At 42.5% G+C, this 16,348-nt stretch overlaps 1 protein-coding gene across 9 annotated transcripts in view; it reads left to right on the forward strand.

Annotated features, from left to right (window-relative positions):
- The window catches only part of GIGYF2 (GRB10 interacting GYF protein 2), a 198,978-nt gene that overhangs the window by 95,282 nt on the left and 87,348 nt on the right, over positions 1 to 16,348 (forward strand). For all 9 annotated transcript variants that reach the window (XM_077291043.1, XM_077291039.1, XM_077291041.1 and 6 more), the window contains 3 exons: positions 13,162 to 13,379; positions 13,607 to 13,787; positions 13,866 to 14,036. In XM_077291043.1, the coding sequence (XP_077147158.1) occupies positions 13,162 to 13,379; positions 13,607 to 13,787; positions 13,866 to 14,036 (570 nt within the window). The remainder of the gene's footprint in view (positions 1 to 13,161; positions 13,380 to 13,606; positions 13,788 to 13,865; positions 14,037 to 16,348) is intronic.

The following is a 16,348-nucleotide window of genomic DNA, read 5'->3' on the forward strand; positions in this document are numbered from 1 at the left end:
AGGGAACCATACTTGACCTTTCATGAAGGCAGCCATTTATCTTGAGTCTGTTCCCTCGCTAACTTAATAAATTAATTTTACGCTTTCTTAGAAGTGTCATGTCTGTTTGTTTTTTTTCCCTTGATTTTTAAGTGGTTCTTTCCATTTTTGATAAATATATAGATATTTTTCTCTATTGATGGCAGGCAATTAGTTTTTAAGGTAACTTGAATACCTTGCTGTCCTGTTACTTACGAGGAAATTCTCGAACATACCTCTGCAACTTTTCTCATTTTTAAAGGAAATGTGTAAGAGCAGAGTGTGTATGATCTGAAGATCTCTGCCATGGGTGTACTTTGATGTAATTTAAGTTGGGGCTATTCTCCTCTACAGCATTGCTTCTCCTTAGCAGAAGTACGGTACCTGTCGTTTCAGCAGTAAGGGCGTGAACTTCACGTGCCCCTACTTGTCCTCTTGCAACGTAGCACCGTTACGTTTTCTCTGTGAACATTATTAGCCGTAGTGCTACTCTACAGGATACCATTGTACACATATGCAGGTTTGGCCACAGGGAGAAAGTAGCGTGTTATTCTCCCTGCAGCCGATGCTTGCTCCTGCAAACAGTCTGCGATCAGTATATTCTAATCCCATCTGCTGATCCTTGTGTGACGTGCAGATCCATCTCTGCAGTGTGAGTGTGCTGAACATGTCGCTCCAGGATCACGGGGAGTGATTACAGCGCGCTCACTGTGTAGGTGCCTATTGCTTACAGCTCTCTGAATGTGCCTCAAAATTAGCACAAAATAAATAAAATGAACATGGTATACAGTCCAAGTAAGTGAGGCCTATAGGTTTTGATTTCTTCCAAATGGAGATGAAGCATTAGCATATAATCCCCATCAGTCTGCGTCAACCCCCGGATAATCGATGGTCTTTTGCTTCTTGACAAATTTGTCTTTATTTGCCAGCAGTGACTAAAGTCCTCTGTGACCCGGCTCTAATAGATTTGCTGTTTTCAGCAGCATGTAACTATGTAAATATTTGTAACGATTGCAGGTTTTATTACTGTGGGATTATATCTCTGCCATACACACTACTGGAATTCCAGTTATGTATAAGCACCTTGACAGCCAGGGATTTGGATTATTTGGCATGGTGTGAACGGATGATTAACTCCAGCCTTACTTTGTCCCTTATATAATACAAGGGCTCTGGTCTCCATTATTTGGGGAATTAGCATATTGTTTGTACTCCTTTTACTTTTTACATCATTGCGCCACCATAGTACGTTGCCAACCCGAGCTTACATCTATGCACTATTATAGACTTGTGTTTGCTGAAACGTGGATGCGATTCGTCTTAGGCCTTAGTCATGAGACAGTGTTTAAGGTATTACATCCCCCACAAAAAATGGAGCCATAATGGAAAACACAGAAATGTAAGAAACGGATCAGGCACATAGATCCAATGGGACTCCATTGCCATGTCAATCCATCTGCTGTCAGCTTGTAAAACATACGCCGTATAAATGAGGAGGCGGCCAATTAAGGCTATGGAGGCAATCAATCAATGTGCTTTATGCACAATTTCACAAGATCTTGTGAATTAAGTCTTAGGCTGAATTTAGAGGAACGTTTAATACTTACCTGTGTTTGACCAGTGAAAAATGGAATAATGTCAAGCCCCCCCACACCCCCGAGTTAAATCAGATTTGTATCTGAGTGCTTTTCATTTTTCTCTCACTCATTGCCAGTATTGTACGGAAACATCTGAGAAGCAAGGGGCACTTAAAGTGCAAGTTACCGTACAAAGAAAAAAAAAAGAAATCACCCAGTATTGTGACAAAATGTAACAAAACAGTGTTACAAGAAAAGCAGTGCCCACCAAGGGATGTCTGTATCACAGAAAACATGTATTTGTATATTAGAAGTAATTTTATTTATCCGAAACAAATAAATACATATAGAATACAGATATGAAAACACTATGAAAGTTATCCTACCAACTGGAAGCATAACCTATGTGGTAAGAGTCATAATAATCTCTCCACCCCCACACCACCTTACAAATGGATAACAAGACCCACTGATGATAATGCCCTCTAAATAAGAGTGAAAAAAGCTGTAAAGAATGTTCAAATAGGTAGATGAATGCACATAAAATGGACTTGGCAGTGGCCCAGGAGAGCGGCGGGGAGGCCCCCAAATATATTTTATGTACCATTGATCTACCTTTTTGAACATATTCTATATATCTGTTTTAATCCACTCTTGTTTAAGGGGCATTATACTTTCCATTAGTAGTTGTCTCAGGGGTTCTTCTTCAATGTATCTGCTACTATTGTGTGTGGAGGCTTTATCACCCTTACTGCAGTTTTTGTCTCATGTTAGAATAACTTTTTGAATGTATTTTTAGGGCCGCATTCCATACTTAATTTTATTTATCCAAAACAAATATATTTCTATTTTACAAACAAGGTTTTTTGTTTTTTTTATTCGGAGATGTGGACATCCCTTGGTGTTTGCTTCTTTTCTCCTACACACTGCTGTTCTAGTTTGTCACATGCTTCTTGGAGTCTTAGCTGCACCATCACCTGCGTTTGTTGCTTTTGCCAGTCTTCTTTATTTTTTACACTTTTGTCTAAAGGTACCGTCACACTCAGCGACGCTGCAGCGATATAGACAACGAGCCGATCGCTGCAGCGTCGCTGTTTAGGTCGCTGGGGAGCTGTCACACAGACAGCTCTCTCCATCGACCAACGATCAGGGGAACGACTTCGGCATCGTTGAAACTGTCTTCAACGATGCCGAAGTCCCCCTGCAGCACCCGGGTAACCAGGGTAAACATCGGGTTACTAAGTGCAGGGCCGCGCTTAGTAACCCGATATTTACCCTGGTTACCATTGTAAAAGTAAAAAAAAACAAAAACTGTACATACTCAACTTCTGATGTCTGTCACGTCCCCCGTCGTCCACAGGGTTACGCACTGCTGCTCAGAGCTTCCTGCACTGACTGTCAGCGCCGGCCTTAAAGCAGAGCACAGCGGTGACGTCACCGCTGTGCTCTGCTTTACTGCCGGCGCTGACACATTCAGTGCAGGAAGCTCTCGGCAGCAGCGCGTAACCCTGTGGACGCCGGGGGACGTGACAGATATCAGAAGGTGAGTATGTAGTGTTTTTTTTTTTACTTTTACAAAGGTAACCAGGGTAAATATCGGGTTACTAAGCGCGGCACTGCGCTTAGTAACCCGATATTTACCCTGGTTACAAGTGAACACATCGCTGGATCTGCGTCACACACGCCGATCCAGCGATGACAGCGGGTGATCAGCGACGAAATAAAGTTCTGGACATCTAGCTCCGACCAGCGATATCACAGCGGGATCCAGATCGCTGCTGCGTGTCAAACACGAGATCGCTATCCAGGACGCTGCAACGTCACGGATCGTCGTCGTTCTCGCTGCAAAGTCGCTTAGTGTGAAGGTACCTTAAGTCTTGAGAACAAAAAGTTGTTACTATTTAAAAAAAAAAAATGTAAAAAAAAAGTAAAATTTATAGTTTTGTCATTATACTGTGACAGCCATGACTTTATTTTCGTGCGAAGTGGTTTGAGGTCTTGATTTTTAAAGAACAAGCTGTAATTTTTATTAGTACTATTTTGCAGTACATGCCGTATTACTTTAGTGTGTTTCATTCTATTTTTAGGAGGCAAAATAATAAATGACAGCACTTGATGCATTGTTATTTATTTTATTTTGTTCACTATGTGAGATAAATGTTATGTTTTAATATCTGATACTTGGACAACCCCTTTATATATGCTGTCCCCTGTGTAAACCTGTGTTTAAAAAAACAACAACAAACAAACAGAAAAAAGCAACCCAAACAAACCAGAGACCCCCTTATTCTCACCTCCCATACTGGCACTTTTCCCGCATTGACGATGCCTGGTGTCCTGGAGCTTACACAACATTGGTATGCCACGCGAGCGCTGCAGCCAATCAATGGCTGCTTCGCTGAGCTTTCCTTGGATGAAACTCAAACTGACCGTTGATTTGGCTGCAACACTCATGTGGCAGAACCATGTTTCGATACCGACGGGCAACACATCACGGACATCGCTGGAGTTGTACTGGTGCAGAAAGAAAGTATAATGTTTTTATTTTTTTAATTTTACATGAGGGGGTGGGGGGCTTCTCATTTAAGAAGGGGAATCCAAGTAACAGAAAACACCTTTAATAGGTTGGACTTTTACAAAGACAGCAGTACAAATTATATGCATTGTCTTGTCAGCATTCTATTATGGAAGGGCTTTTCCATGTGGAAATATTTTATGCTGATGTATTTTCTCTACGTGAAAATAACAGAGCTGTTACTCACTATTCCCGCTCCAGGGACTCCTCTCCGCTGCTGCTCCCATCTTTGTTTACATGTTGCAGCTGTGACATCGTGACTACAGCGCATGTGACCACTGAAGCCAATCACCGAGCTTAGTGTTGATGCCAAAGTAAATGACTTGAGCCAGTGATTGACTGCAGCTGTCGTGTACTGTAGTCTTGACCTCACCATTGCAGCTTGTCACTAAAGGTAAGCGCAGTCGCATAGTCGTCATTAGAGAATTGGCACTCTTCAGTAGTACTGGTGGAGGGAGGTTGAAGGAACGGCAGACAGGCACCCCGTTGTCTTGCTGCTTAGATCCTGAATTTTAGAGATATATCATCTGCTCTTCTAGAAATGAAGTATTTTGCTGCAATATTCCTTTAAGGTTCTTTATTTAACCACCACATGCTGCATGTGCCATTTATTGTGGTAGCTTGTGGATAAAACTACTCCAATCTAAGTTACTCTGTACTCAGCAGTTGTGGGCATGTGTCAGGTTACCTGTATATATCAGCTGGCACCTACCTTGTGTGGAGCACAATTGGCTCATAAGCCTGCTCCATACAGTCCCTTTCAATATGTGGCATGCATGTGTGGGGGCAGTGAAGAAAACTAAACCTGGAGATAATCTTTCCCTCAGTCTGTAGCATTTTCTGCATTGTCCTGATATACCGTAGTCTTGTAACAGTCCTGTGGAGAGCACAGAGGATTGCTCTCCTGCTGATATGTTCCTTCTTCAGCTGGACTGTGACTGATGGATAATGTGGAGACACACCGGGATCAGCAGGTGCTCTAGTCCACTTGCTCGTGACCGCATGGACCAGGGAGCATAATACTACGTAGACAACACATGGTGAGGGTAAAACAGTGTGGCAATACTTTATTGAACCTCGAACAGACAGTAACCCATAGAACAGTCCCAGCAAAATGCCCTAACGCCTCCATGGAGCCAGGTGACCGGTGGGTCCCAATCCTGGCTTTCGCAAACATACCCATGAGTTCAGTGATGGTTAACCCCTTCCCGACCTTTGACGCATACGCTGCGTCATAAAAGTCGGTGCCAATCCGACCTGTGACGCAGCATATGCGTCATGGAGGGATCGCGTCCCTGCAGATCGGGTGAAAGGGTTAACTCCAATTTCACCCGATCTGCAGGGACAGGGGGAGTGGTACTTCAGCCCAGGGGGGGTGGCTACGATCGCTCTGATTGGCAGTTTCACTTTCAACAGCCAATCAGAGCGATTTGTAATATTTCACCCAAAAAAACGGTGAAATATTACAATCCAGCCATGGCCGATGCTGCAATATCATCGGCCATGGCTGGAAAACCTAATCTGTACCCTCCCACACCCACCGATCTCCTCCCCAGTCCTCCGTTATGTGGTCCGCCCCCCTAAGTCGTCCTGTCCGCTCCCCCCGTCGTCCTGTCCGCTCCCCCTGTTCTCCGGTCCCCCCCCCCCCCCCCCCCCCCCCGTGATCCGATCACCCCCCCCTCATACTTACCAGGCCTCCCGGTGTCGGTCCGTCTTCTCCATGGGCGCCGCCATCTTCCAAAATGGCGGGCGCATGCGCAGTGCGCCCGCCGAATCTGCCGGCCGGCAGATTCGTTTCAGATATATTTTGATCACTGCGATATAGCCTATCACAGTGATCATAATAAAAAAAATAGTAAATGACCCCCCCTTTATCACCCCCATAGGTAGGGACAATAATAAAAATAAAATATTTTTTTTTTCTTTTTCTACTAGGGTTAGGGTTAGGACTAGGGATAGAACTAGGGTTAGGGGTAGGGTTAGGGTTATGGCATGTGCACACAGTGCGGATTTGGCTGCGGATCCGCAGCGGATTGGCCGCGGATCCGCAGCGGATTGGCCGCTGCGAATTCGTAGCAGTTTTCCATCAGGTTTACAGTACCATGTACACCTATGGAAAACCAAATCCGCTGTGCCCATGGTGCGGAAAATACAGTGCGGAAACGCTGTGTTGTATTTTCCGCAGCATGTTAATTTTGTGCGGATTCCGCAGCGTTTTACACCTGTTCCTCAATAGGAATCCGCAGGTGAAATCCGCACAAAAAAACACTGGAAATCCACTGTAAATCCGCAGGTAAAACGCAGTGCCTTTTACCTGCGGATTTTTAAAAAATGGTGAGGAAAATCTCACACGAATCCGCAAAGTGGGCACATAGCCTTAGGGTTAGGGTTGGAATTAGTTAGGGTTGGAATTAGGGCTAGGGTTGGAAAATAGGGTTAAGATTAGGCTTGTGGTTAGGGTTAAGGATAGGGTTAGGGGTGTTTTGGGGTTACAGTTGTGGTTAGGGTTGGGATTAGTGTTAGGGTTGGGATTAGTGTTAGGGTTGGGATTAGGGTTAGGATTAGGGTTAGGGTTGGGATTAGGGTTACGGGTGTGTTGGGGTTAGGGGTGTGTTGGGGTTAGGGGTGTGTTGGGGTTAGGGTTGTGATTAGGGTTATGGCTACAGTTGGGATTAGGATTAGTGGGGTGTTGGGGTTAGTGTTGAAGTTAGAATTGAGGGGTTTCCACTGTTTAGGCACATCAGGGGTCTCCAAACGCAACATGGCGCCACCATTGATTCCAGCCAATCTTGCGTTCAAAAAGTCAAATGGTGCTCCCTCCCTTCCAAGCCCCGACGTGCGCCCAAACAGTGGTTTACCCCCACATATGGGGTACCAGCGTACTCAGGACAAACTGGGCAACAACCACTTGGGGGTTGAACGTGCTCACCACACATCTAGATAAGTTCTTTGGGGGGTCTAGTTTCCAAAATGGGGTCACTTATGGGGTGTTTCTACTGTTTAGGCACATCACGGGCTCTGCAAATGCAACGTGACGCCCGTAGACCATTCCATCAAAGTCTGCATTTCAAATGTCACTACTTCCCTTCTGAGCCCTGACGTGCACCCAAACAGTGGTTTACCCCCACATATGGGGTATCAGTGTACTCACAACAAACTGGGCAACAAATATTGGGGTCCAATTTCTCCTGTTACCCTTGTGAAAATAAAAAATTGCTTGCTAAAACATCTTTTTTGAGGACAGAAAAATGATTTTTTATTTTCACGGCTCTGCGTTGTAAACTTCTGTGAAGCACTTGGGGGTTGAACGTGCTCACCACACATCTAGATTAGTTCCTTCTGGGGTCTAGTCTCCAAAATGGGGTCACTTGTGGGGGGTTTCTACTGTTTAGGCACATCAGGGGCTCTGCAAACGTAACATGATGCCCGCAGACCATTCCATCAAAGTCTGCATTCCAAATCGTCACTACTTCCCTTCCGAGCCCCGGCATGTGCCTAAACAGTGGTTTACCCCCACATATGGGGTATCAGCGTACTCAGGAGAAACTGGACAACAACTTTTGGGGTCAAATTTCTCCTGTTACCCTTGGGAAAATTAAAAAATTCTGGGCTAAAAAATATTTTTGAGGAAAGAAAACACATTTATTATTTTCACGGCTCCTCGTTATAAACTTCTGTGAAGCACTTGGGGGTTCAAGGTGCTCACCACACATCTAGATTAGTTCCTTGGGAGGTCTAGTTTCCAAAATGGGGTCACTTGTGCGGGGGCTCCAATGTTTAGGCACACAGGGGCTCTCCAAACGCGACATGGTGTCCACTAATGATTGAAGCTAATTTTCCATTCAAAAAGCCAAATGGCGTGCCTTCCCTTCCGAGCCCTGCCGTGCGCCCAAACAGTGGTTTACCCCCACATATGGGGTATCATCGTACTCAGGACAAACTGGACAACAACATTTGGGGTCCAATTTCTCCTATTACCCTTGGGAAAATAAAAAATTCTGGGCTAAAAATCATTTTTGAGGAAAGAAAAATAATTTTTTATTTTCATGGCTCTGCGTTATAAACGTCTGTGAAGCACCTGGGGGTTTTAAGTGCTCACTATGCATCTAGATAAGTTCCTTGGGGGGTCTAGTTTCCAAAATGGGGTCACTTGTAGGGGAGCTCCAATGTTTAGGCACACAGGGGCTCTCCAAATGCGACATGGTGTCCGCTAACGATTGGAGCTAATTTTCCATTCAAAAAGTCAAATGGCGCGCCTTCCCTTCCGAGCCTTGCCGTGCACCCAAACAGTGGTTTACCCCCAGATATGAGGCATCGGCGTACTCAGGAGAAATTGCCCAACAAATTTTAGGATCCATTTTATCCTGTTGCCCATGTGAAAATGAAAAAATTGAGGCTAAAATAATTTTTTTGTGAAAAAAAAAAAGTACTTTTTCATTTTTACGGATCAATTTGTGAAGCACCTGGGGGTTTAAAGTGCTCACTATGCTTCTAGATAAGTTCCTTGGGGGGGTCTAGTTTCCAAAATGGGGTCACTTGTGGGGGAGCTCCAATGTTTAGGCACACGGGGGCTCTCCATACGCGACATGGTGTCCGCTAAAGATTGGAGCCAATTTTTCATTCAAAAAGTCAAATGGCGCTCCTTCCCTGCCGTGCGCCCAAACAGTGGTTTACCCCCACATATGAGGTATCGGCGTACTCAGGACAAATTGGACAACAACGTCCAGTTTCTCCTTTTACCCTTGGGAAAATAAAAAAATTGTTGCGAAAAGATCATTTTTGTGACTAAAAAGTTAAATGTTAATTTTTTCCTTCCATGTTGCTTCTGCTGCTGTGAAACACCTGAAGGGTTAATAAACTTCTTGAATGTGGTTTTGAGCACCCTGAGGGGTGCAGTTTTTAGAATGGTGTCACTTTTGGGTATTTTCAGCCATATAGAACCCTCAAACTGACTTCAAATGTGAGGTGGTCCCTAAAAAAAAATGGTTTTGTAAATTTTGTGTTGTAAAAATGAAAAATCACTGGTCAAATTTTAACCCTTATAACTTCCTAGCAAAAAAAAAATGTGTTTCCAAAATTGTGCTGATGTAAAGTAGACATGTGGGAAATGTTATTTATTAACTATTTTGTGTCACATAACTCTCTGGTTTAACAGAATAAAAATTCAAAATGTGAAAATTTCAAAATTTTCGCCAAATTTCCGTTTTTTTCACAAATAAACTCAGAAATTATCGACCTAAATTTACCACTAACATGAAGCCCAATATGTCACGAAAAAACAATCTCAGAATCGCTAGGATCCGTTGAAGCGTTCCTGAGTTATTACCTCATAAAGGGACACTGGTCAGAATTGCAAAAAATGGCCAGGTCATTAAGGTCAAAATAGGCTGGGTCATGAAGGGGTTAATGGAGCAGGTCTGTATTCTTTCAGCTGGGGCCGTGGTCCCCTAATCTGGCATCCTGTAGAATGTCTAATCTATGTCCCTTGTGATAAAATAGTGATGTCCTGGCTGCTGTCTTGTAGAGTGTTCCTGGCTGTGGTTTTGTTTAGAGTCTCTTGTTCTTTGGATCTCTTGTCACAGAAGCATATATCCTCTTTATATAGTTCACAATTAATGGCCTTCAAACCATCATCCAGAGGTCAAGAGGAAGGTGTGATGAGATTAACTCGCATTGTTTGAGTATTTAATCAATTTGCATAGTTTTCACTCCTTTGTTTTGTAAATCAACGAGCCACAGGGTACCACACAATAGTCAATCAACATATTATCAAACATCCATTGTTCAATGACCCTGCATCCCTGTCTTGCAAAGATAGCAGGCAATAAGCTGTCAAACTTGTCAAAAATGAACATTTAAGACTCCTTTGACAACAGTGTATGGTACTTGACCAACTGAAAATAGACATCTGGATAATTAAAGGGATATTCCCATCTCCGAGGTCTTATCCCAAAATGTAGTAGGTATAATAATATTAGCAAATACCCTCAATTTGAAATGTGGTAAAGTTGTTCTGATTCGCTATATCTTTCCTCGTGAGCAAGCATTGCAGGACCTTGGGTATCCATGGTTATGACCACTAGCAACCAGCTACCTGTCACTATATCACTGGTTGCAACCATGGATACTTGCACATGAGGAAAGAGACATGGTGAATCACAAAAGCTATGCTACATTTCTAATTGGAGGTATTTGTTTTGATTATTATTACTACTACATCTCCTACATATTGAGATATGATCTTTGAGACTGGAATACCCCTTTAAGATAAATGCTGCGTTGTCACAGATGGGTTTTAGGTCATTGTGGGGCTAAGCAATAATGTTGTCCTACTGTAGAATCAAAACCCTAGAGCAGCTTCTGTTGCAGCTAGTTGTATGCCACACGCACGACAGTGAGAAAGCGGATTGCATCATAAAATAAAAGGATCCTATGATTTTTATTTTTTTATTTTTTTTTTATTTTGTGTGCATTCTGTTACAATTTCTTTAAAGCACTCCTCCCATCAAAGTTTTTATCTTAATATATTGCAATCATCATATTATGCAGCACTGTTTACTTACAATTTCTCATTTTGCCTTTCTACCCAGCTAATTCTGTTTTCCCTGCTCTATGTAGAAACAGGAAGTCTCTTGTCCCTGCATTTATCATTTCCCTCTTCAACTCCTGACCCAGCTGCTCACTTCTCTCCCTGCCAGACAATTTTGCAGTGACTGATGACTCATACAGGGAAAATTGACCTCCTTTTTCTACATAGAGCTTAGAAGGATTCAGCTAGTCAGTTTCTAATCACATGATGTCATAGACCTAATGGGAAGCAGAATTACCTGGATAGAAAGGCAAAATGAGCAATTGTAAGTACACAGTGCTATATAAAATGATGATTGCAATATATTAAGTGGATACAAATTTTGATAGAGGAGTGCTTTAAGGGGTTAAAGGCCCCCATACACAGTAGACTAAAATCGGCCAGATCAACAGGATCTGCAAACAGATTGAGTTTGGAGGCCTATAGATTCTATTATTCTCCCGCAATGGAAGCTTTTACCTTTAATAGTGTTCAGCTGGGTTCCTTGGAGCTCGGCCACTAATGACTGCCCAAACTGGTAGTGAGTGCTCGGTAGCTATGTTATAGGACAGGAGTTAACTCCTAAGATCGCCATTCTCAGAGAATTGATCTGCTCCTCACTCCCACTCACCTATCAAGGTTTGACCGAGCTTTTATAGCAGGTCTCCTAATCGGGGCTCTCTCGCTTTCTTGATCTGTATGCCTGGTTATCTGTGTGTAAATACAGCACTGATACCTGAATGTGTTACAGCAGAACTTGTGCTGAGCTTTACAGTTTTACTGCTACACTATACTACAGTTCCACTATTCATCAGAAAGGTCATTCAAGGAGAAGCCATCCTGCCAGAAACCAAGAAGTGAAGAGACTACATAGCTCTGGGCTGCTCAAGACACCTTAAGACCACTCCTTTAACCCCTTCACAACCTTTGACGTATAGGTATGTCATAGGTCATGTATCTCCCTTTGATTCGGGCCCTGGAGCTGAGCCTGCATCTTTTCCGGCACGTGACAGCTGATTTGATCAGCTGCTATGTGTCCCGAACTATTACACCTGTGGCTGTTAACTAGTTAAATGCCGCTGTCAATTTGTATCAGTGGCATTTAACTTGTGCTTACCGGAAGGACGTCACTAATACCACCTATCGGCACCCCTGTCACACGATCGTGGGGCTCCGATGGATTGGCATGACAGCCGGGGGTCTGCAGAAGACCCCCGTGCATGTCACTTCCATGGCCGGCGTTCATAACAGATGATTTTTGCACAAGTAATCAGAAGATCGCAGCTTTTAAGTCTCTTAAGAGGACCACTGAAGCCAAAAAAAAGTAGAAAAGTTTTCAAAATATTCACATTTATAAAAGAGGTTCAAATCACCCCCTTTTATCCCATTCAAAATAAAACAATATTAAAAAAATGCCCATATTTGGTGTCGTCACATTCAGAAATGCTCGATCTGTCAAAATATAAAAGGAATTAACCTGATTAACAGCGTAGCAAGAAAAATAAAATCAAACCCCAGAATTACGTTTTTTGGTCAGTGCAGCTTTGCAATAAAATGCAATAACAGACGATCAAAACATCGTATGTACCCCAAAATGGTATCAATAAAAATATCTGCTCGGGATGCAAAAAAATAAGCATCCAGCCACAGATCTCGAAAAATGTAGACACTACTGGTCATGGAAAATGTTTTTTTTTTTTTTTTTCCCCCTCTAACAAACTTAAAAAAATTGTTTCACCACATCGATTAAAAATAACCTATACATGTTTGGTATCTGCATACTCACAATGATCTGGAGAATCATAATGGCAGGTCAGTTTTAACATTTAGTAAACTTGCGAAAAAAAATATGAAACTGCAGTTTTTGTTTGCATTTTCACCTCATTTTTCCCTTTTTCTTGTACATCGTATGGTAAAATCAATGGTGTAGTTGAAAAGCACAACTCGTCCCGCAAAAAAACAAGCCCTCACATGGCCATATTGACGGAAAAATAAAAAAAAAGTTATTGCTCTGGGCAGAAGGGGAGCAACAAAAAATCTGAACATAGAAATGGAAAATCCCAAGGTTGTGAAGGGGTTAAGCATACTTTCTCTTGCTGGTCCCAAAGCTTCCGATTAACGCTGCCCATGTCAAACCTATTTGCCAAAACATACCTCCTGTTTTCTAAATCGAATGATTAGATATTCTTAGGGCCAATCATGTCAGTTTTTAATGGAGCTACTCTTGGTTTACAAGCAGTATCAATATGGTAACTGCAGCTGACTATATGATGTATTTCAGTCGCCTACAATCCGCGGACTGCCTGCATGCGTTCTCTGTAGTACTTTTTATTTGTAAAAAAAAGTCGCTATATTGTGAAAGCTTTTTAATTATTTGGAAGCCTAATTTGCAATCCTACAATTTCTCCTTTAATTTAACCAAGATGGCGCCCGAGGACCAGGGTGGAGAGAACATCCAGATCGTCGTAGACGCTTTGACTTTGAGTTCCGAGAACGCGATGATGAGCGAGGCTATCGCAGAACTCGTAGTGGCTCAGGAAGTGCTGAAGATGAGCGAGACAGTTTGCCAGAATGGTGTCTGGAGGACGCAGAAGATGAGACGGGCACTTTTGATTCTTCAGGGGCATTCCTACCTTCCAAGGTAATGGTTTTCTTTTTCTTTTAACTTCTCCACGTCTAGAGTGGTTAATAATTTTAGTACGTTTAGGTAAGCAACTTGGCAGTTAAGAATTGGTTAGATGTTGGCTTATACCCCTAATTTTATGCCCCATGCTTGGTCATTGTTTAGCGCCTGTGATTGTGTAGTCCAGCAGTAAATTAGCATTGTTACTTCAGGCGGTCTTACATCTGATATTGTTCTTTTCTCAGAAGGTTCAAAAGGAGTGCATTCCCGAGGAGCAGGAGATGGACTTCCGTCCTTCTTTGGATGGGGAGGAGCATTCAGATTCTGATGGAAGCAACTCGGAAGATGCCAAAGAGACAGAAGTGGCACATGGACGGGAGCAATCGAGTGAAATGAGCAAAAATGAAAATATTGGCGAAAGAGCAGGTAAAAAACTAAATGTGAATATGATGCATAAGGTGTTTGGATTTCCTTATTTATTTTGGATTTTTAATGTTGTACCAGTGACCACACCTCCAGAGATGGAGCAGCGGACCCCGTCACCTGCAAAGAAAGAACCCAAAGCGGATTCCCCTGTCCAGAAGAGTACTACGCCCCCCATGGCCAGTAACCATGAGCCGGAAACAAAGTTACATACAAACCCATCAGCAGCAACTGCACCCACATATAAGGAAGGTATGTTATCATATCTGTGCAAAAATATTAGCTTAACTACTCTTTATAGTATAGTATGTTTTAAAATACAGTGCTGTGAAAAAAGTGTTCCAAAGTAAGAATGCTGTCAAAAATAAGTGGTGTTAGTATATTTTTCTCAATTGCCAAGTTGCAAAGCAAATTACCAAATCTATATCAAAACCTTATTTGGCGCTTTCACTGTTTTGCTTTCTAAACCTCATCCATTCTTCGAGTACACTTGTACAAACAAGTGAAAATAAGAGCCAAATCAGTATCTCACTGTGTCTGCGAATTGAGATACTGATTTGGCTCTTATCCTAAGTCATATTTCACGACTCGTTAAAGGGCTGATTGTGACTTGTAGGATCGCTACTTCCAATAGGTGGCACTATAGAGTTCAAGTCCTCTTTTTCTCTGAAGAGGAAATTTGCATATGGCACTAATTATGGTCATATAACCCCTTAAATGCTGCTGTCATTAGTGACTGCGGCATCTAGATGGTTAACTGAGTGTGGAGGCTTCCTCTTTAACCCCATCGGCACCCGGAGATCGTGTGGTCCTGATGTTTTTCCATGTCAGTTCATGGCCAAATAATGGCCTTAACCCCTTCATGACCCAGCCTATTTTGGCCTTAATGACCTTGCCGTTTTTTGCAATTCTGACCAGTGTCCCTTTATGAGGTAATAACTCGGGAACGCTTCAACGGATCCTAGCGATTCAGAGATTTTTTTCGTGACATATTGGGCTTCATGTTAGTGGTAAATTTAGGTCGATAATTTCTGCGTTTATTTGTGAAAAAAATGGAAATTTGGCGAAAATTTTGAAAATTTTGCAATTTTCACATTTTGAATTTTTATTCTGTTAAACCAGAGAGTTATGTGACACAAAATAGTTAATAAATAACATTTCCCACATGTCTACTTTACATCAGCACAATTTTGGAAACAACATTTTTTTTTTGCTAGGAAGTTATAAGGGTTAAAATTTGACCAGTGATTTCTCATTTTTACAACAAAATTTACAAAACCATTTTTTTTAGGGACCACCTCACATTTGAAGTCAATTTGAGGGTTCTATATGGCTGAAAATACCCAAAAGTGACACCATTCTAATAACTGCACCCCTCAAGGTGCTCAAAACCACATTCAAGAAGTTTATTAACCCTTCAGGTGTTTCACAGCAGCAGAAGCAACATGGAAGAAAAAAATGAACATTTAACTTTTTAGTCACAAAAATGATCTTTTCGCAACAATTTTTTTATTTTCCCAAGGGTAAAAGGAGAAACTGGACCACGAAAGTTGTTGTCCAATTTGTTCTGAGTATGCTGATACCTCATATGTGGGGGTAAACCACTGTTTGGGCGCACGGCAGAACTCGGAAGGGAAGGAGCGCCATTTGACTTTTTGAATGAAAAATTGGCTCCAATCTTTAGCGGACACCATGTCGCGTATGGAGAGCCCCCGTGTGCCTAAACATTGGAGCTCCCCCACAAGTGACCCCATTTTGGAAACTAGACGCCCCAAGGAACTTATCTAGATGCATAGTGAGCACTTTAAACCCCCAGGTGCTTCACAAATTGATCCGTAAAAATGAAAAAGTACTTTTTTTTCACCCAAAAAATTCTTTTAGCCTCAATTTTTTAATTTTCACATGGGCGACAGGATAAAATGGATCCTAAAATTTGTTGGGCAATTTCTCCTGAGTACGCCGATACCTCATATGTGGGGGTAAACCACTGTTTGGGCGCATGGCAAGGCTCGGAAGGGAAGGCGCGCCATTTGACTTTTTGAATGGAAAATTAGCTCCAATCGTTAGCGGACACCATGTCGCGTTTGGAGAGCCCCTGTGTGCCTAAACTTTGGAGCTCCCCCACAAGTGACCCCATTTTGGAAACTAGACCCCCCCAAGGAACTTATCTAGATGCATAGTGAGCACTTTAAACCAACAAGTGCTTCACAGAAGTTTATAACGCAGAGCCGTGAAAATAAAAAATAATTTTTCTTTCCTCAAAAATGATTTTTAGCCCAGAATTTTTTATTTTCCCAAGGGTAACAGGAGAAATTGGACCCCAAATGTTGTTGTCCAGTTTGTCCTGAGTACGATGATACCCCATATGTGGGGGTAAACCACTGTTTGGGTGCACGGCAGGGCTTGGAAGGGAAGGCACGCCATTTGGCTTTTTGAATGGAAAATTAGCTCCAATCATTAGTGGACACCATGTCGCGTTTGGAGAGCCCCTGTGTGCCTAAACATTGGAGCTTCCCCATAAGTGACCCCATTTTGGAAACTAGACCTCCCAAGGAACTAATCTA

Source organism: Ranitomeya variabilis, chromosome 2 (assembly GCF_051348905.1).
Source record: "Ranitomeya variabilis isolate aRanVar5 chromosome 2, aRanVar5.hap1, whole genome shotgun sequence".
Classification (NCBI taxonomy): Eukaryota; Metazoa; Chordata; class Amphibia; order Anura; family Dendrobatidae; genus Ranitomeya; species Ranitomeya variabilis.